The 20381-nt window shown below is 36.8% G+C and overlaps 1 protein-coding gene across 8 annotated transcripts in view; it reads left to right on the top strand.

The window, feature by feature from the left end:
• The window catches only part of TASOR2 (transcription activation suppressor family member 2), a 75328-nt gene that overhangs the window by 42244 nt on the left and 12703 nt on the right, over nt 1–20381 (top strand). For all 8 annotated transcript variants that reach the window (XM_016219750.2, XM_016219748.2, XM_016219749.2 and 5 more), the window contains 5 exons: nt 554–1270; nt 4553–4795; nt 7737–8610; nt 10345–10771; nt 14477–18331. In XM_016219750.2, coding sequence (XP_016075236.2) covers nt 554–1270; nt 4553–4795; nt 7737–8610; nt 10345–10771; nt 14477–18331 — 6116 coding nt within the window. The remainder of the gene's footprint in view (nt 1–553; nt 1271–4552; nt 4796–7736; nt 8611–10344; nt 10772–14476; nt 18332–20381) is intronic.

Genomic DNA, 20381 nt, shown 5'->3' with positions numbered 1-20381 from the left:
AGGGCGTGTGCAAGAATCAACCAATGAATGCATAAATAAGTAGGACAACAAATGGATGTTTCTCTCTCTCTAAAAAAAAAATCAATAATTTTTTTTAAAATGAATTTGAGTTAAGTTATATAAGGTAGAGATAAAATAAGACATTTTAAAAGCAGAAAATGTTAATTAAAAAGTAGAAAAGCACATCTGCCAACTCTAAACGCCACTGCTCTTGCTTTGATGGCACATTGAGCTCACACTGGGCTTCTGGTCAGATGAGATGTAGCTAGAGGCAGGTCGGCCTTCTTCATTCTAACCTGGGGGTTACATTTGAATGATTCTTCTCTAGTTCTCATTCCCAGCCTCTCCCCACAATTTGATTACATATATATGGAGATATAGATATTCATTAAATGTACCCATAAGTCTTAATTTCCATTTAGATTTCTATTTGGAACACTGTATTATATTTAACCATCCCATAATTTTGTACTCTGAAGCATTTTTTTCTGCATGTTTTTGTAAAATAAAAACCAAAAATTTTAGGTTTTTAATGTATGTACATATATTTTAGGGCCAAAAGACTTGAAAGTTGAAGATGACATCCCATTGAAGATGGTGCCTATTTTACCTGCCCTTAATTGTGCCCTGCTAGAAGCAAAGAAATCATTTACTGAAGAAGGAATCTGTCTAAATACATTAGTAAAGCATAATTTCCAAGAATTGTACAAGATGGAGAGAAGCCCATTGACAACTTCTTCTCAGGATAGAATGAAAGTGACTACATTCTTTGGCAAACTGTCCAGTGGTTTTGACTTGGTTCCTCCAGCTGAAAAGTGCCCTTTACAGTCTTTAACTCAGTTGAAGTCTTATTTTTCAGATCCTAGTGCGTACATTTTGGAAGTATCTACGGTGTTAGATTTATTGGGAGAGCGTCCTCAGTCTCCTTGTATTTCAGATGGAATTTGTGATGCTGGATTTTCTTTAGTTATGACTCCAGATCCTGAATTTCTTGACTCAGAGACAGAAGTAAGAAGAGAAACTGAAACAAAAAAGAATTCTGAAGAAATGTTTAAAGCTAGGAAGAGAACTATGGTTCCATTAAATCCTGCATCAAATCTGAGGGTTCAGCCAAAGAGAAAGGCCAGCATGCCACATGTGGTGCAGAGTAAAAGGGTGAACTTGTGCCGTCCCTTCCCCAAAAGGACTCCTGCTGGAGCAAACAAGGGTTCAACCCCTCCAGCAACTCTCAAATTAGTTAAAGGACAGTTTCCTCAGAAAAGAAAAAGAGGTAAGCAAAATTTATGGGGATTGATTAATGAGTTAGTAATAACTGTTGTATTCTAACACTGTTCCTATCTGATCACTGTGGCCTGCAGCTTTGCAGCATCAGTTAGAAGTTTGTTAGAAATGCCAACATTTCACTCCAGGTGATTTGTCTGTGTGCTTAAGTTTGAGAAGCACTGAGGTAGATGACAGATTAAAATAAAGAAATAGGGAAAACTGTAAGATACCTCCTCAAAAGCCCACCCACCAAAAGCTGTGTTTCACTCTAAAACTCCTCAAGCCGTCAGTTATTCATGTACCATTCTAGGAAGTTGGTTATCCAGTTTCTGAACTATCCTCAGACAAATAAAAGGGGAGGAAGAGGATCCTCTAAAATCAGGCATACCCTCACCCTGGCCGGGATAGCTCAGTTGTTAGAGTGTCATTCTGAAACGCCAAGACTTGAGGTTCAATCCTCAGTCAGGGCACATACAAGAATCAACCAATGAATGTATCAATGAGAGAGAAACATTGATTTGTTGTTCCACTCTCTCTCTCAAATCAGTCAATAAATAAAACTTTTAATCAGGCATACCAATACCAACAAAAAATAACCAATAGCCTGAACATGTATAAAGAGTGGGGGGAAATACCTGGAACCTCCAAAACTAAAATAGGTAGAATTTCTAATCCTTTATATATGTCATAGTTTTAAAAACAGTCACCCAGCCCAGCTGGTGTGGCTTGGTGGTTGAGCGTCAACACATGAACCAGGAGGTCACGGTTCGATTCCCAGTCAGGGCACATGCCCGGGTTGCAGGCTTGATCCCTAGTAGGAGGCATGCAAGAGGCAGCCAATCACTGATTCTCTCTCATCATTGATGTTTCTCTCTCCCTCTCCCTTCCTCTCTCTGAAATCAATAAAAATATATTTAAAAAGTAACACACTCACAAAAATGGTCACCTGGATCTTGCAATAGATCTATTGAAACAATATCCAGTGGCCTGTATTAAAACAGTTCCACAAGTGGTTTTGTTGCCCCCTGAAAATTGAGTGATAATTGGAGTCTAGGGCCATTTAGTCTGTGGCTCAATGCACTTAAGTGAACACAGCACAACAAATAACATGATTTTGCCTTAGGGCCATCTCAGATTATAGGTAGTGTATTTTGTTGAAAAGTAGGGAACTGTATGCTATATGACCTCTTACAGAAGGAATCAGCAAAGTGTAGCCAAAGGGCTCCTCAAGCAGTTTTCTCTGGCTACATCACATACTGTTGGCAGAGGTGGGTGGTTGTGATTGAGAACATATGAACTTCATCAAAGCTGAAAATATGTACTTTCTGGCCCTTCACAAAAAAGGTGTGCCAGCCCTATCTATAGTAATTTGATTCTAGGAATTTTGGTGCCTAGAAAAGAAAGATCAGGGATATGCAGAGCCCCAGGATTCTAGATGATAAAGGTTTTACCCTGTGGTTCAACAAATACTTTTTTTAGCCTGTCACAGTTTGAGAAAATGGGGTGTGTGTGTATGTATTTAGGAGCATGCCGGAAAGTATGACAACAGAAAGTAGTGAATCACAGAGTTTCTGCTCTGTATGAACCAATTTACTTAAAGATATTAAATAAATTATCCGTAATTCAACATCTATGTTTTCTGTTTCTCAAGTATTTTAAATTTCATTCACTAGTAAGAAATGTGTTTTATTTTGTAGTTCAGTGCACACAGATTTACACATGACTGAAACAAATTTCAAGACATTTACCCTAACTATGTGTAATACAATCTGATATTTTCTATTCCATTCCGTTTCATTTAAGAAATAATTCTGGTTGTAACCCATTAAATATTTATTTTATAATCCATTGATGGATTATTGCATGCAGTTTGAGAAACATGGCATTGAGTGACACAAATAAGTAGAGTCGTCCCTGCAGGACCACCTTGTTGTTTCCTGTTTCTGTTTTTCCTCCCAGGACCTAGGTTGTGAGACATCTTCCCATCATGTTTGTGCAAATGTTTAAAACTTTCCCCTAGTTCTTGGTCATCTCACCTTATTTTCTTTCTCTTCTTAATTTAGTCTTAACTGTTTTCCTGCTTGATTTATATTCTTAATGTGTTTATATTCCTTTCTTTATGTGAAAAATTTGTAACTGAATGAGAGATCTTATTCCTTAAAAAATTTAAAAAGTGCTATTTTATTATGTGTAGTAGTTTAGTAGGGAGGGAAATAATTAGACCCAAGGACATGTACAACATTAAGAGATTCTAAAGCTTTTCTAAAACCACTACTTTCTCTAACCCCCCGAGAGAATGAATTAAATTGTTCTCTACATTTCACTAGCAATCATCACAATTTCTTAAACTGCTTAGTATCATGTTTTCCGTTCTCAATTAGAAACATTTTTTCTGTATAATGTAATTCAAAAATATTTGCCAACATTTATATGTGTGATTATTTTATATGATATCTATGGGGCTAAATATTTTTGATGGGAAACAATTGAAATTATATAAAGTCAGTGGGTAAAATATACTAATAACTACTCAAAGGGAGCACTTACTGTATTTTTTTAACTCTTAAAAAATTGGAACACTTTCTGTTGTGTTATAAGCAGGTAGTTGCTAGTTTTGTTTTCCTCTTGTGCCTCCATCTTTAGCTATTTCCTTCCTTCCATGTGAGAAGCAAAGCTGAGCATTTTATGAGAGATGAGCAGTTAAAATAGAATTGTAGGAAATGAAATCAGGTGAAGACTTTGTCCAGTGTGCTTTTCTCTGTCTTGTCTTAAATTATTTTGGGGGGTGGTATTAAGACTTAACTATTTTGGAGTAGTAAAGTGAAATATATAAGATGGCACTTTATGAATATACAATCTCTTCTATGCAGTGTGATCATAGTTTTAACCACATCACCTCACAGGGACTGTGTTGCTTTTGTGTGTAAATGAATTATCCATCTCCCAGTGTATGAACTAGCATATTCAAGCTTACCTGCCACATTAGGAAAGATCATGGAGAGTTTTAGAAAAATTAAGTCATACCTTGATTTTTATAAAGTTATTACTCTCTTTTTCTTCTTTACCTGATAGGGATATAGACCAACACTTAGCAAGTTCATATTTTTATATTTGTATGAGAACTTTTAACTCTTGCTTTGTTAAAAAAAATATTTTAATGAAATACCCAAATTTTATATTTTATTTCCCATTACTAAGGTTATACCCTAAAAAAAACCAAAAGGAAAAGCTATGCTGATAAATATTTGATCCCCCTTCCCCTTAAAAAATGGTGTCTTTTCTACATAAGGTGCTGAAGTGCTGACTGCACAGTTTGTACAGACAACCAAATTGGATAGGAAAAACCAAGAAGCTCCTATTTCTAAAGATGTTCAAGTTGCAACGAATGCTAAAAGGGCAAGGAAACAAGAGAAATCTCCAGTCAAAAGTGTTCCAAGGGCTAAACCACCTGTGAAGAAATCTCTACAAAAACAGAGGGTAAATATAGTAAAAGGCAATCAGAATTCCAGAATCAGAAAGCAGCCACAACCTGGTAAGAAATACTCTTCCTATAAATTTAAACACCACATACAGAGTAATCAAGGTTGCAAGATAGTGTGTTGAAATAATATAACAGTTAAAAATCTATCAACAATTCTTGCTATATTTAATTCAGACACTAACAGGACTAAGTAACTTGATTTCCTATTGTAAATAAGGAAATTGCAAAGGATTCAAATATCACAAAATAAATCTACTTTCTAGTTTACATAAAGCCTGAATGTAACTTTATTTGTCCAAAGGGAATTGTAAAGAGATGGTTCAAAATAATAATCCAGAATCCTGTATTTGGTTTTAAAAGTCATTAAATTTATTTTAAAAGCAGTTTTACTCTCCTAATTTTGCTAATGAAGATTAGTTATATGTACAAAGAGCTTACTGCTTTACTTCTGTTTTTCTAACTGCTAGACATAACCCCCTTTACTTGAAAGTTCCATATTCTCTGCAGATTTTACCTCTGAAACTGAACACATACCAGCTCTTCTCCCAGGCCCACGTTCCTTAACTTTCCTCTTTTGGTGTATAGTGCAGTTCTTTCAGTCTGCAAAGTCTATAAATTTTACTTTATCTCCGGTATTGAGTTCTATTGTTTTTTTAAAACTTGTTTTAACAAAGACTTCATTTCCTCATACCTTTATATTTCTATCATTTTTCTGTCTGATCTCCTTTAACCTCAATGTATTTTTAGCTTTTCTAAAAATCTTACATTTGGTGGGATTTTAGAGAAAGAAACTATGGTTTTGTCAAGGTGATAGTATTACAGGTTGGCTTGGTTTTTTCTTTTCTAAGTATTTTTTTAATATTATTTGATGACTGAATATTTTTTTAAAAGCTCATCATCTTATAAACTCCATACTATTGCAGTTTTGGCATCCATACCAAAAACTCTGCTTGTCTCTCAAGGCAGTTAATGTGGTCTTACCCTTGGGTCCATATTTCTCTCCTGCTCTTTCCTGACATGACCCTTTCCTGCCAGTGCCTCCCTACAGGCTTCACACCTCTTTTCACTTCAGTGCGCTTCCCTTCCACCAATCCGGATTTCCTCCTGCTCTGATCTCTCACTTTTCTCTTATTTCCTTTTGGGTTTTTGAGAACATTATGGAATTAAATTTATACTGTTTTCCATCTTAATCCTGTCTTTACAATTAATTCATAAACGAGGATACATATATAATACCTATGTTCTTAGCTGTGTCATTTGAATTCTTTGTAAAATTGGCTTTCAGATAGTTGTAGACTAATTGATTAATGGGAAGAAGGTATGCAATTGAGTACTGACAGAAAAGTAAGCCCAGAAAATGAAAAGTGTTGAAAACTTGTATTCAAAAATAGGCTGATTTGTATTGCAAATGTCTGTACATTGTGAAGCCACATTTCATGTTAAAATTTTAAGATTACCACCTTTTAAATAATCTCTTAATTTTCTTTTATTTCTTAATCATCTATACCCAATCTGTTTGATTTTTTATACTTGAAATTCCAGCTTAAGAAGGCTCAATCATTTTGTTACTGAAACTCATGATTTTCTGTTCTCTCTAAAGTTTTCAACATAGTTTTTATTTACGGAATTTTTTATATTTTTTATATAATTCATTTTGCATTCTCTTACCTGTATTTCTTAAAATAGATTGTCGTATTGTGTTTTCAATTGATTGAGAACCTCTAATATGTCAGTAATTAAATGACTTCTCTGAGACTGCTTATTTATTAACCCGAACCTTTTTTCTTGACCTCAATACAATATTCTTTGTATTAACCTTATTCACAGGTGAAATTCTGTTTAAGAGCCATACTATTAACAAAGATAGAATGAAATTAGTGTTGATAAACGCATTAGATCATAAAGTGAGTTTCACGTTTCCAATGCCCTTGTGAGGCTAATGAGACGATTTTAGGCTTTGAGTCTCTTAAAACCTGGACAGTGGTTGATTAATTTTACCCTCCGCACCATATACACATACTTTTCTTACTCTATTTGAAGAACTCGTAGTCTAGAGTCTTCTTTTTAAATGTATCTGTCATTGGCCTTTGCAGGGAGGTTAATGATAATTCTTCCAGACCTGCTACTATTAATTACAAAGGGGGCACAGGTAGCTTTTCTGTCTCTCTACCAACTTGCTACAGGGAATCATTGCCTCAGTATTACGAACTTTGTCTTTCATGATAACCGCCTTTAAGAAGGCAAAATTTATGTCCTGACAATGCAAGTAAACCGCTTAAGATGTCAGTTTTCTGATTAAAAGATAAATGGGTGGGTAGATTTGATTATCTGCAGAGAGGATAATTATCAGTAGACAAGCACATTTACTCTTCTCTAGGTAGAGTAGAGAGGAACTGTTTCAGTGCAGAAATTAAAGTTTTAAAAGGTAATGAAATCAATTAGCTATTTTGAATACTCATGACTTTAAACTTTTTTAATTCATATCATTGCATATTATAATTAAATATCAACATAGTTCAAATCATCTCTGTTTTGAACTTAGATGATTTCTCTAATCACTTGTTAAGGGAAATGATTTCTAAGAAAGTATGTTAACATACTATAATAAACAATTCAGCCTTAGAAGTTCTTAGATTGTAAGCTCTCTGAGAACAGGACTCTTGTTTTCTGCTCTTGGTATATTCCTTTAGCTGAGCAGGATGCCTTGTGTGTAGTTCGATACATGCATTTTTGAAGGGTGATTTCTTGTTAATATGCACATTCCTTAGGACTTCTTCCTCTGGTAATTACATTATAATAGACCTGAGATTTGAAAGACACTTCAGCCTGATGGTAAAATTTTATTATACAGTTTATGCAGCATATCAAGGTTTTTCTTGAATATATTGACTTAACTATTGATTTTCCTTAAGCCATAGTAATATGGCGCAGAATTAATTATGTGGAAATAAAATGCTATGGGTTTTCTTCTTCTTTCATATTGAAACCAAAGGAGAAACTGCTTTACAGCTTCAATCAAAAATTTCATCATGTGGGCAAGAAGACGTTATTAGCATAAATACAGTTCAACCAGAAAATATCACAGTGGCTCAGAAAGTTCCAGCTGAAAACTCCATTGTCAACTGTGACTCCCAGGCCCTAAATCTGTTAGCTGATCTAGCATTAAGCGCTGCTACCTCTACCACACCGTCATCTGAGCCCAGAAATCTTCCCTGCTCTTCTGAATTGCCACAAAACGGTGTTTTGCTTTCTAAAGAACATTCTCTGAGCAATACATCTGACCATGAATATCATAGAGGAGTTAAAAATCAAAAAGGTGGACTGTTACCTAAGCCCTTTTCTGATAAGAAGAGTAATCTGATGTCAGACTCCACTGTCAGCCAAGAGGAAGAGAGCTTGGTTCCTGACAGTCAGACCCCTGCTGAAGCCCAGTCAACACTTCCTGAGGAAACAAGAGAAATTTCAGATGTAAGCCAAAGTTCTTCTGTTGCTGTGGAACATTCCTATGCCTTGCTCCTTGCAGAACATTCAAAGAAGCTCTTACAGCAGAGAGGGGTACCAGGCCCTGCCTTTGCCAAGAGTGGCACAAAAGGCCCTGAAGCAGGAACCCCAGTGGGAAAAGTAATGCCATTTCGGCATCAGCTGAGCACCTCCCCTCTTCAAAAGCTTTCTGAGGACCCAGTACTGAAGCGCAGGAGCAGATTTCTGTCCTCCAGCCTGAGAGACTTTTACTGCTCTCATACTGTGTTCAGCTGTGACGGCTCCTTCAAGGTCACTTTCAAATGTGAAACAAACTATGTATTCAGCTTAGACAGCAAATATACCAACAACCCATTGGAGAAAACTGTACTAAGAGCATTACATGGGTAAGTAGGAGTGACAGTTGATGAAAATGGAGGTAAATTTCCTATTGAGATAAGTGTAGTTAAGCAGAGATAACTTGTGCCAAACTTTGGGAAAGGAGAAAGCAGTGTTGTATGTAAATTCAGTGATTCAATAATATCAAGCAGTTGTGTTTATTGACACTGAAGAATATGAGGCTGGTTCTGCCACTATCAGTGATCACATGAAGAACTTTTGCAAGGTAACTTTAGTCTCATTAGTGGCTTGTCATTTTGAGATGCTCCTTCATAAGCCTTTGCAGTCTTTGAGTTATAATATTTAAATGAGACCTTAATGTAAAATTGTGAGATAGAGAAGTAATGCTTTACAGAGTGAATTTCAGAAGAAACATTTAAAGAATTACTTCTGGCTTATAAAGCTGATCAGATTACTCTGAGTGAGTGATTTTACATGGGGTTCTATAAATCTTCCTCAAAAAGGGATCAAGGCAGTGCTAGCAGAGTGATAGAAAGTGTGGACTTTGGAGCGTGGACTAATGTGATTTTTGATCTAGGCCCTTCCACTTATTAGCTTCTGTGACCCAGAAGTTCCTGTGCTTTAGGACAGTGCTTCTCGATCTTTATTGTGTGCACAACTCATGTAGGGATCTCATTAAACTGCAGATTCTGACTCAGTCTATTTAGGATGGGACCTGAGAGTCTACATGTCTAAGAAATTTCCAGGTGATGCCAGCAGAGCATTAAACACTAGCTACATTCTGAGGTTGTTACACATTAGGGTTTTGCACAGTGACTGACACATAATAATGAATAGTAACCATTTCTATAATCAGGAAGCATTAGCTGTATGAAATGCTATTGAGCTACCTATTAGTGGAATATTTCGTATATGAGTGTCTAAATTGTATCAGACTTCTTTCCTTGCTACAGTTACGAGCTCACACTCATAAGAGCATACATAAGAGGAAGGGGGGGGGAGGAGGTGAAGAAGACAACGACTAAGAGATTAAGTCTAAGGTTTCACAGCTAGTAAATAACCAAGTCAGGTTTCAAACCCAGTTTGAAACTACTATGTTCCCATCTACTTTAGAGGGTCATTTCCTTAGACTTAATCCTGTTTAAAGTCTAGCTCTGTAGACCCTCTGATTCATCTCAATCCAGCTCTCTGCTATCCTTTTGCCTGGCAGTGGCCAGAACTGTTTTTTATTGTCCCTTTTGGTTTCAGGAGATTTTCCAGAACTGTAATCTGAAAATAGTATAGTTCCGTGGAATTGCCCACAGATATTTTAATTTTCAGACTTCCCCAACTATTAGAAGACAGACACAAAAGTAGAAATGAGTAAGCCAAACTTAGCAAAAGCAAGGAAATGAGGACTTGGGCATTTGCTAAAACCATTATCCTCATAATAAGTATACTGTGTCCAGGAGAGTTTGCATATTATCAAAGAAAAATCTGAGACTGGGAGTTGGGAGACCTGTGTTTGATCATGTTTCTGTGATTTGAAAGAAGTCACATAAAGCTTTGATTTTCAGTTTTCTTCTCTGTGTCTGTAAAATGAGTAGATTTAGATTCATTGTAATTATTTGTTAAATCAACTTCATTTTTATCTTATTCATTGTTTCATGTTTGTGTAAATTTAAAAAGAAAAATGAACACAAAAACTAAGGTTAATAATGAGGCCACTTGCTTATGATAAGATAATCAACTAAAATAACCATTTTCAATGATTTTTGTATGTTCTTTCTTTAAAATCTCAGGCCCTGGAACACTGATTTACCTGATAACATGGAAGAAGTGAAGCTTTTACTTCATATGTGGGTGGCTCTGTTTTATAGCAATCAAAACAGAGTTATACGATCATCCCGAAAAGTAGTAGAACACAGCAACCCCGCCAAATATGTGTCTATAAATAGCACAATAGAATCCTTTGAATTCAGTGAAATTGAGGAGTCCCCGAGTGTGGAAAGGTGTTCTGTAGGCCCTTTGTTGGAGACAAAGGAAGCTCCCAGAGGTCATAGTGCCGAAGTGTCTTTCCCTGACACTAACTCCTTGCTTCCTTTCATTAAACCATCACCTTCAAAAGGCTTGGAACTCTGGGTACAGAATGAACAGAAAGAAGTTTTTGCAAGAGAGAGTCATCCAGATACCTCAGAAAACCAAAATTTCATCTATTGTAATAATGAGGTAAGTAAAGCTGAATACTACAAATTCTGACGTTATTTTTGAAGTTTTTCCTTCTTTTTCTTTGTATATGAAACCACATTCAAAACAAGGCATTCGTTTCTTTTAGGAAAGTAGATTCTCTAGATTTTTAAAGGATTAAAATGCCCAGAATTTAGTTTTCATAAGTGTCACTCTAGCTAGTTTTCAGGTGGAGCTTTTCTATCATCCTGATTGAAGAAACAGAAGTAGAAAATCATGGGGGTCAGATGATCTGGGAGCCAACCATAATTGTGTCACTTGTTTGTTGTATAATTTGGCAGATTACCTGTTTTCTCTGAGCTTATTTCTCTTATAAAAGAGGTGAATAATATTTGTTATGTCTTACCCAGAATAATGTTTAAGGATCAGATGTGGTAATAAACAGTAAATATTAGAAATCTTTGATAAACATTAAATTAAAATTGAATATATTAAAATCATTTTTGAAAGCAAATACTGGAACAGTAAATAAAATGCCAGGCCTCTCAGAGGTCTGTAGATAACTATTTATAAATAAAGAAAATACACTTTGTTTCATTATACTTTTCTCAAATGATGTTCAGCCAGGCCATATAATCAGATTTTAACTGGAGCAAATAAGTTGTATATCAAGATTTAAGTAAATGGATTGACAAAATAACTGCCTTTTTAAGCTTTTGGCCTAGATTTATTTCAGAATAATTTTGCATGGGTTTGGATACCTATAATGCCTGTCTTCACATGAGTAGATAGTGTTTCCATACCTGGGGTTACTTGGGGATTTGAAGGTCCAGTAGTGAGCCTCAGAGGATCTGTCAATGTCTCCCGATGCTCATCTTCTTCGTCAAAATGAAGACTGCTGGAGTGCTATGGGCCAGGTAGTAGTCTGAGCCCTTGACTCACATTAACAGTTAATTCTCACAAAACTGGATGAGGTAAGGAGCATTCCTCCTTGTCTTATAGATGAGAAAACTAAGGCATAGAGGAGTATGGAAATTGCCTGAAGTCACATAGTAAGTTGTCAAGCCAGGATTCAAATCTGGACAATCTAGATGTTTCTTAATGTCAAATTCTGTGTGCATATATGTGTGTTTATGTGTATACATACATATATAAGTTTTATGTGTGTACATGATTTTTCTCCTAATGGGGTTCATAAATTTCGTCTGATTCTCAAAGATACATAAAATCCAGTTAAGAATTACTGCCTTAGCCCTAGCCGGTTTGACTCAGTGGTTAGAGTATTGGCTGGTCTCGGGTTGCAGGTGAGATTCCCGTCCTGGTCCCCGAGTGTGCGGGAGGCAACCATTTGATATGTGTCTCTCTCACATCGATGTTTGTTCTCCCCCCCCGCCCTTTCTTTCTCTTCCACTCTCTGAATAGCAATAGAAAAAATATCCTCAGGTGAGGATGAAAGGAAGGGAGGGAAGGAATTACTGCCTTAGAATAAGAAACTATAGTTTAGTCAGGCTGATATATATATATATATATATATATATATATATATATATATATACACACACACACACACACACACACACACACACACACACACACACACACACACACACACACACACACACACACACACACACACACACACACACCCCCCCCCCCCCCCCCCCCTCCCCTTTCTTACAAAGTATTTTTTGTTGTGGTAATATATAATTAACTATCATCAGTACTAATCTTAGGAATGACCTTTTGCAAATGTGAAGTAAAGTATTAAGAAGGAGGAAGTAAGAATATTAAAGTTAATGATTCCTTAAAAATTTCTATAGCATATACTATATAAAATTTTTTCCATCATCTCCCTGGATAATGTGCCTTTGCTTTAAAGGTGCACACACATGTCCTGTAATACCACTCCCTTGTTCTATAAGTGAGCAATCTAGGATGCAAAAGAATTCTGGCACCATGAGCATTAGAAACCAATAGCATGTTGCTTTTAGGTATGTGTTTAATTTTGCAGTTCTTTTATTATTTTTTTTTCTTTTTCTTCATATCTTTATTGATTTCAGAGAGAAGAAAGGAGAGGGAGAGAGAGAGATAGAAACATCAGTGATGAGAGAGTCATTGATCAAGCCCACAACCGGGTATTGCACTGACCGGGAACCGAACCCTGATCGCCTGAATCCCAGGTCGACGCTTAACCTCTGAGCCACGCCCGGCCAGGCGTGCAGTTCTTTTAAATGATCACACTTTACTTTAGAAACATTACACTTCACCTATAGTAAAAAAATATATATCAGTCTAAACATATCAAGATGATCACAATTTGCATTTCCTTAAGACCACAGGCATGGTGAGATTTGGGACTGTGCTCAAACATTAACAGCCACGGTGTGACTTAGTGGGAGGGCCTCAGGAAAGTTCTCAAAATTACTCCTAGCATAAAGTCTTTTCTGTGTTTTGTGCCTGTCCAGTCCTTTTCTCTTAGAACCTTTGAGTCTCAGCTCCACCTTGCCAATTACTCGGCTCTCTGTCTTCAGTTAAGACACGTGTTTTTAATGAGGTTTGAAACACAACTCCTGACTTTTAACATGATTGTTGCAAGACATGGCAGGAAATCTGTGACCATAATGTTCCAAAAGTTAGAGGTATATGGTTAGTCATATGATCAGTTCATTTTACCATATTCTGGACAAGACCATGTTTCAGTCTTTAAAAAAAACAAAACAACCTGTTTATGAGGTTATTAAAATCATCCAGAGGTAGTTCTGCTAATGTTTAGTCAAGATCCACATTCACCATCAGTCCATTTGGTTCAGTTTAGTCATTCGAATTGCACTATGTTTTATTGTGCTCTGTTGAATAGGAAGTATTACAATGAGAGAGAAATTATCTCCAAGTTATAAGCAAGAAGATAGCTGAGGAATGAGAGACTTTCATTTACCAGAATGGAGACTGATACCATGGGAAAACTGCTAATCGCTGTATTGTATTCTGAGTACAGGAGATAGTAATTAATCTGTTTCCTTATGGGAAAGTTCCAGATGACAGTGTATTAATAGTCTAATTGAAAGCTGGTGTTTAAACTAAGTTAATCTTTGCTTCTAAACTTATCTTTTAATCTTACTAAAAATAATGAAAATTGAGTACTTTTTCACTAGAGCTGCATTTCTGAATTAAGCAATGCTATTTAGCAAACAATCTGCATTTTCAAGTCTTTAAATTGTCAGTGGTCTAGCCACTTTTCTCTCCCTAAAAGTCCTTTTTAAAAAATGGGCTGTGCAATTAGGAAGTTTTGGAGATCTCATATCTTTTATGTTTAAAGAAAACAAATTCCCACCCTAGCTGGTTTGGCTCAGTGGTTACAGCATTGGCCTACAGACTGAAGGGTCTTGGGTTCGATTCCGGTCAATGGCACATTATCTCAGTTGCAGGTTTCATCCCTGGTCCCAGTCAGGGCTCATGCAGGAGACAACGAATTGATTGCCTTTACATCTCTCTCTCTCTTCCCCTTCCACTCTCTCTGAAAAGCAATGGAAAAAATATCCTCAGGTGAAGATTTAAAAAAGAAAAGAAATTCCTATTTGTGGGGTATTTTAAACCTTTCATCTTTACTCTGTCTTATTCTTATAGATTAGAAAATTCAAAAGAATAGACAAAAATTAATCCTTGTCCATTCTGTTCTTCACAAATAAATGTTTTAAAATAATCTGTTTGACTCTTGATTTTTCTTTTTTTTTACTTTTGTCATTTCAGATCATTGAAGGGAAAGCCGAACAAGAATCATCAGATAAACCAGAGATTTCTAATCTTGTGCTTTCTAGCACTGGAAGTACCCAAACTAATGGATCTTCTATTCCTGGTGAAGATAAAACCTTTGAGCCACTTGATAGCACAAGAGTGACTTCTTATGATACTGTCACGAAAACCACATTCACTAAGACTTGTGATGGGATCAGCAGTCAGTCAATGATTTGTCAAAAATCTGTATATAGCACCCTTGAAAGCAAAGTTGATCATTTTCATGCAACAATGCAAGCAAAAACAAGTGGTTTACAGACGCTTATGCAGCGTAGTACCTCCCAAAACAAAGAATGTCGGCCTTCACTGGGAAAGAAGGATGGTGTGGGTTATGTAATGATTAATCTGGAACCAGTTACTCTCACTTTTGAAAAAAATGCCTGTATACCAATACAGACAGAAATTGTAAATAGAGCTGATAAACCTACAACCTTTAATATGGAGTTGATTAAACAAGTATCACCTGCTACAAGTCTTAGACTTCCTGTATCCACATTTGAAAAGGTACAAACACAAGGTCTTAAGGACATTCTGTCTCTGGCAGCATCAGGAGAAAAAGACACTAAGTACCTTCATGCTGCCTCAGTAAGTGGAGAGACACTAGCTAATAACAAAATGTGTTCATTACAGAAAGAGATTCCTGTTCCAGGCTCATTATCTCCATCTGATAATTCATTGGAAAAGGAGGTATTACCATTGGTTAAAAGTTCTAATTCTTCATTACCGAAAGAAGAAATGAAACACTCTCGAGAATTTTTTCTGCAGCCTAAGAGTCTGTTAAGCCTATCTTCAGAAGAGATCTTGGAGCCATCACAGATTGAAGAAGCCTTATCAACCTCTGCCACTTTGGAAAAAAATTACTCACTTAACTGCATTCCATCAAGAAGTAATACATCAAATGGGTCTTTGGAATTAAAGAATGACAAGAATGGTCTAAATAGTGAAAATAGGAATTTTGGATCATTTAATTCAGCATTTGCTAAACAAACCAGTCTATCTGTAAATGGAGAGGAGGTCAGCCTGGAGTTAGAGGAAGATTCTGACATAGACCTAACTCTCAGGTTATCACCACCTACAAGTCCCAGAGAAGAAATTTCAGTTGGTGAAACAGAACAACATCAGGATGCCCCATTATCAAATTTAGAACTCCAGGATATAGATGAAGACATAATTGAGCCACAAGAGGTGACTTTCATAGAAAACAGAGAAGTGAATTCTGCTAAGTATACATCAGTGCCTCCCACAGTGTCAGAGATACCATTAGAAAAGGAGAGAAAAGGAGATAACTTACAAATGGTTACTTTAATACTTCCTAAAGAAACTTGTGCCCTTGAGCTTGCAGAGGAAGTTAATGCTACCTCAGACTTTCCCTTTGGTTCTTTAATTGAAGAAGTGTCACCAGCTTCTAGTCCTGACCCCCAGGTATCATTTGAAGAAACACAACCATCTCAGGCTGTGTCTCCATGTAGTTTAAAACATCCTGATACACAGTGTGAGAAAAGTGACAAATTTTCCCAGATTGAGTCAGTAGATTGTGCCATAACAGAAAAACAAAATTCTTTTGTTGGTTCTATCCATCCAATGGGGCAAGATAACTTAATTCAGGTACAACAGATACAACTTTCTGATGAAATGCCTCTAGTATTAAATAATCATCCAGGAAGAAAAGATAGAAATTTAACCCTTCTGGGTAAAGTAACTGAGGAAATTGTCCCAAATGAACATGATAAGGGTTTCTCTTTCTCAGAAAAGGTGCCATGCTGCGATACAGAGTTAAACCAGCCTGCCTCAACTGCGAGTTATAGAGCTGACTTCAAGACTTCTGTAGAAAAATTGGTAACATTAGAGAATCCATTGCAGCCAATTAGTGTAGAGGACAGAAATTCAGACTTAAGTCACCTTGCCTTGGAGACCAGGGAGCCTCCATTTAGTCCTAGAAAGAATATGGAAAATAAATCTTTGGTTGACACATTTGTTTCTACAAGTGGTCCAGGTGATATAGGGAATGCATCATTAAGTCAGCAGACTAGCCCTAAAAGCATTAAGAGTCTCTTTAGCAGTGATTTGAAAACAAATGAAGGCAATTACATGCAAGCTCAGTCATTGATCTCTGACTCAATTGGTGGAGCTGATAGTACACAGGCATATGTTCACTCAGAGATCCCCAACCTTGCTTTTTCCTCAAGTGGTGCTACCTTAACCCACTTTACAAGACCCATAAACGTAGAGACAGCGTTTCAAACACAGGAAATATCAGTAGTCAGAATGGCCAGTTTGCTTAAGAATAGTGAAACTGAAGCTGAATTACATGAAAAAAACATAGATCTAGGAGGTGTTGGCTCTGAATCAAACACCACATCTCCAAAAGGCAAACAAAGAACCATCCATATGCTGCAAGATACATCAACATGCAAAACAAAAGGTCTGTTGAATGGAGGGCTTTTCCCCATGTATTTATATGCTGATTCTCACCGAAATACAGCAGTCACCGATGAAACTATCAATAAAGAACCTTCTGACTTTTTTGTTCCCAAATCTAGTTCGCCTCTAGTTTGTGAAGTCTCTAAAGAGCAGGTGGAAAATAAAAGCTCTGGTGAGGGGCTCAGGACTGAGGAGGACTCTCAAACCCTGGGTGGAGACATGGATATTAGTGTGAATTCTGACTTCCATTATGAACCGCTTTCTGGAGACTCTGATCAGGACTCTTCTAGTGATTATAGAAATCTCAAATTAGACATGGAGAGTTCCTGCACTTTGCGATGTAGTCACAAGAAGAAAGGTGCTTTGAAAGACGGTTTTGACTCTTATCTGAGCCGAAACAATAGTGATGATGATGGTTGGGGCTCCTCCAGCTGTGTTCCAGGGTTGGAGACCAGTATATCTCCCCGAAACTGGTCCATTGGATTAAAGAAAGAAGATAAGTGTGTGCCATGTTACATCCAAATCAGAGATCTCCATGGTATCCCCAGGACTTACACTAATTTTACTATAACTAAAGAGCTTAAAGATACCAAGAGAACTTTGCACGGCCTGAGGAGGCACCCCAGTTTCACAGCTAAACATGGCTTGCTTAGCTCCTGGACAAATACTTGGGAGGTGACAGATAACCTTACCCAGAACACTTTAGATCTGGAATATCTGCGTTTTGAACAGAAACTGAAACAAATTGTAAAGAGAGGAGATTCTCAGCTTTCTGCAACTTCTACCAATGTCTTTCTGGAGGTGCCACCTCTCCAAATTGCTGCTGAAGCTCTCCCTTTGCCAAAAATATCCAAGTCCCCAGTTCTTCGTTCTCCATCCCCGAGCAAAAGTACCCTCATGGTAACGATCATGCACTTGGACTCAAGACCACAGAGCCAACACCTGAGACGCCATAAGCCCAGCAATTTGGGCAGTTCTTCCTTTTGGAAGGAAAGATGTGATGACAGGAGAAATCATCTTACAAATTCTGAAAGAAACCAGACTGTTTCTTTCCACCTCAACAAACTGAAATATAATAGTACTTCAAAGGAATCCCGAAATGATATTTCCCTTATTCTTAATGAATATGCGGAATTCAACAAGGTGATGATGAATGGCAGTCAAGTCGTTTTCCAAGATAAAGAGTCAGATGTTGCTTCAGGAGAAGCCACATCTCGAGAGATATATTCATCTTCCCCAAGAAGGTCAGCCTCCTATGAAGACATGATTACAGACTTGTGTAGCAGTTTGCGCATCAAACTAAAAAGTGTCGTGAAAGAGGCGTGCAAAAGCACCTTTCTGTTCTACCTTGCTGAAACAGAAGACAAGTCATTCTTTGTGAGAACAAAGGTAGGTGCCAGATTTTCCTTATAGTTTGTATTATTTTGATTGCTGTCTAATTTTAGCATATTTTTAAAGTAATAATTTTAGTTTATTTTTAACAGAAACTGAAATTCTAATTTCACAGGAGCCAGAATCTGTTTAAAATAATAAATTTAGCATTCTTGGCTTCAGAAAGAGATGATATATGAAGTGGTATTTGAGTTTCACAGCTCAGTTTTTCTCTTTTTAAAAAAATATAACTTGATTTCAGAGAGAGGAAGGGAGAGGGGGGAGAGAGAGATCGAAACATCAACGATGAGAGAGTCGTCATTGATCGGCTGCCTCCTGCACACCCCAGACTAGGGATCGACTTGCAACCCAGCTCGTGCCCTGACCTGGAATTGAACCATGACCTCCTGGATCCTAGGTCGATACTCAACCAGAGCCACGCCCAGTGGGGCTCACAGCTCAGTTTTTTTCTGTATACTAAATATTATGCTACAAGGATCTGCCTTGGGCACTATATTTGAAGATACGATGTTCCATAATTAATGCAATGACTAATTTTCACAAAAAGTTAAGACATACTCAAGTTCAAATATAAATACAAACATGCTCTTAAGGTAAAATTTAGCTTTTTAAAAATTATTACCTGTGTTTTTCATTAACCCTTTGCGGTCGTTTGTCCACTCACAGCCACCAAAGCTTTTTTACCGTTCCGGTCGTATTTCTGCTCTCAGCCACCACAGCAAGGAACCGTACGAATCTTAACTCCATTCACGTATCAGTTCATGATTTCTCTGAAAGCTCTTAATTCCGATCAGTACGACACCCATGTCCAAATTTAATACTACCGCAAAGGGTTAATACGGGTGATTGAGAAGGACCTCTTTTGGTTTGGGATGTATTTTTTTATTGACAGTTAGGATAACTGATACTCTGGTGAGAACATGATCCTTAATTTTAAATGATGTAACCATGGTGAAATTCGAACTTCACAGGAGCCAGAATCTGTCTCGATTTACCATTAGTATCTTCATTTTATTCTCTCAGAATTTCTTTTCTATTTTTGGAAAATACAGCATTCTCTCTTGTTTTAACTTTTAAAGTATAATTGCAAATGCACATAAAGGTTACAGAAATGGTATCCTTCACTCCACTGTTAACATTTCTGAACCATTTGAAAATGTGTTGCAGATATAATGTCCCATTACCTCTTAATACATATGTGTGTATTAGAGTGCTGCACTGCCTTACTGCACTAAGAAGGCAACTTGTTTGTATCACCCAACTGCAAGGATGTTCTTTTGTATGATCACAGCACAACCCAAAAAATCAGGACCTAAGCATTAATGGACTGTGCTCGTCCAGTCCGCAGACTCCACCTTTAGTTCAGCATCATGTTGTCTTTGCTTGTCATGTCTCCATTTTTGTCAGATTTCAATTGTACAGTAAAACCCTGTTTTGCAGACCTCAATTTAAAGGACTTTAGATTTGACGGACAAAATTTACGGTCTGTATGTCATATGTGAAAATTAACACCTGTTAACTTTAAAATGCTTTTAACCAAGATTTGCTTATAATTAAATTAATAGGGTTTTTTTATTTTTAACAAATTTTAGCAAATATGCCCTATGTTGGAAAAAACACTAGTAATTTTGCCAACATAAGTAAATATTGCATATCTACAACTGTAGTGTACGTATTTAAATCCAAGAGTCACCGCTCATAAACAGTATTCAGCGAATTATTAGGATGTGATCACACTGCATCTCTCGCGGCAGTTGGTTCTATTGTCTCCTGGTGTGACTTTCTGCAGCAGTTTTAAGCATGCCAGCTGATGATGTTCCAGTGTGCACTAAGCCACACCCAGCTGTGTGCATTTGTTTACTCTTGATGACTGGTGAATGCATGCATTTAACTAGACCTATTCAGTATAAATTTAAAATTACAATAATACACATAGAAAACCTTTCTGTGAAATTAAACTTTTCATATATACTTAATTTTAATTATACAAATGTGTCTATGTAAGTAAAAGCAGGTAAAATAATTTTTTTTTAAACATATGCATTCA

Source organism: Miniopterus natalensis, chromosome 1 (assembly GCF_054644295.1).
Source record: "Miniopterus natalensis isolate mMinNat1 chromosome 1, mMinNat1.hap1, whole genome shotgun sequence".
NCBI lineage: Eukaryota > Metazoa > Chordata > Mammalia > Chiroptera > Miniopteridae > Miniopterus > Miniopterus natalensis.
The sequence above is the reverse complement of the archived record's forward strand: the minus strand, read 5'-3'. Positions and strand labels throughout refer to the sequence as shown.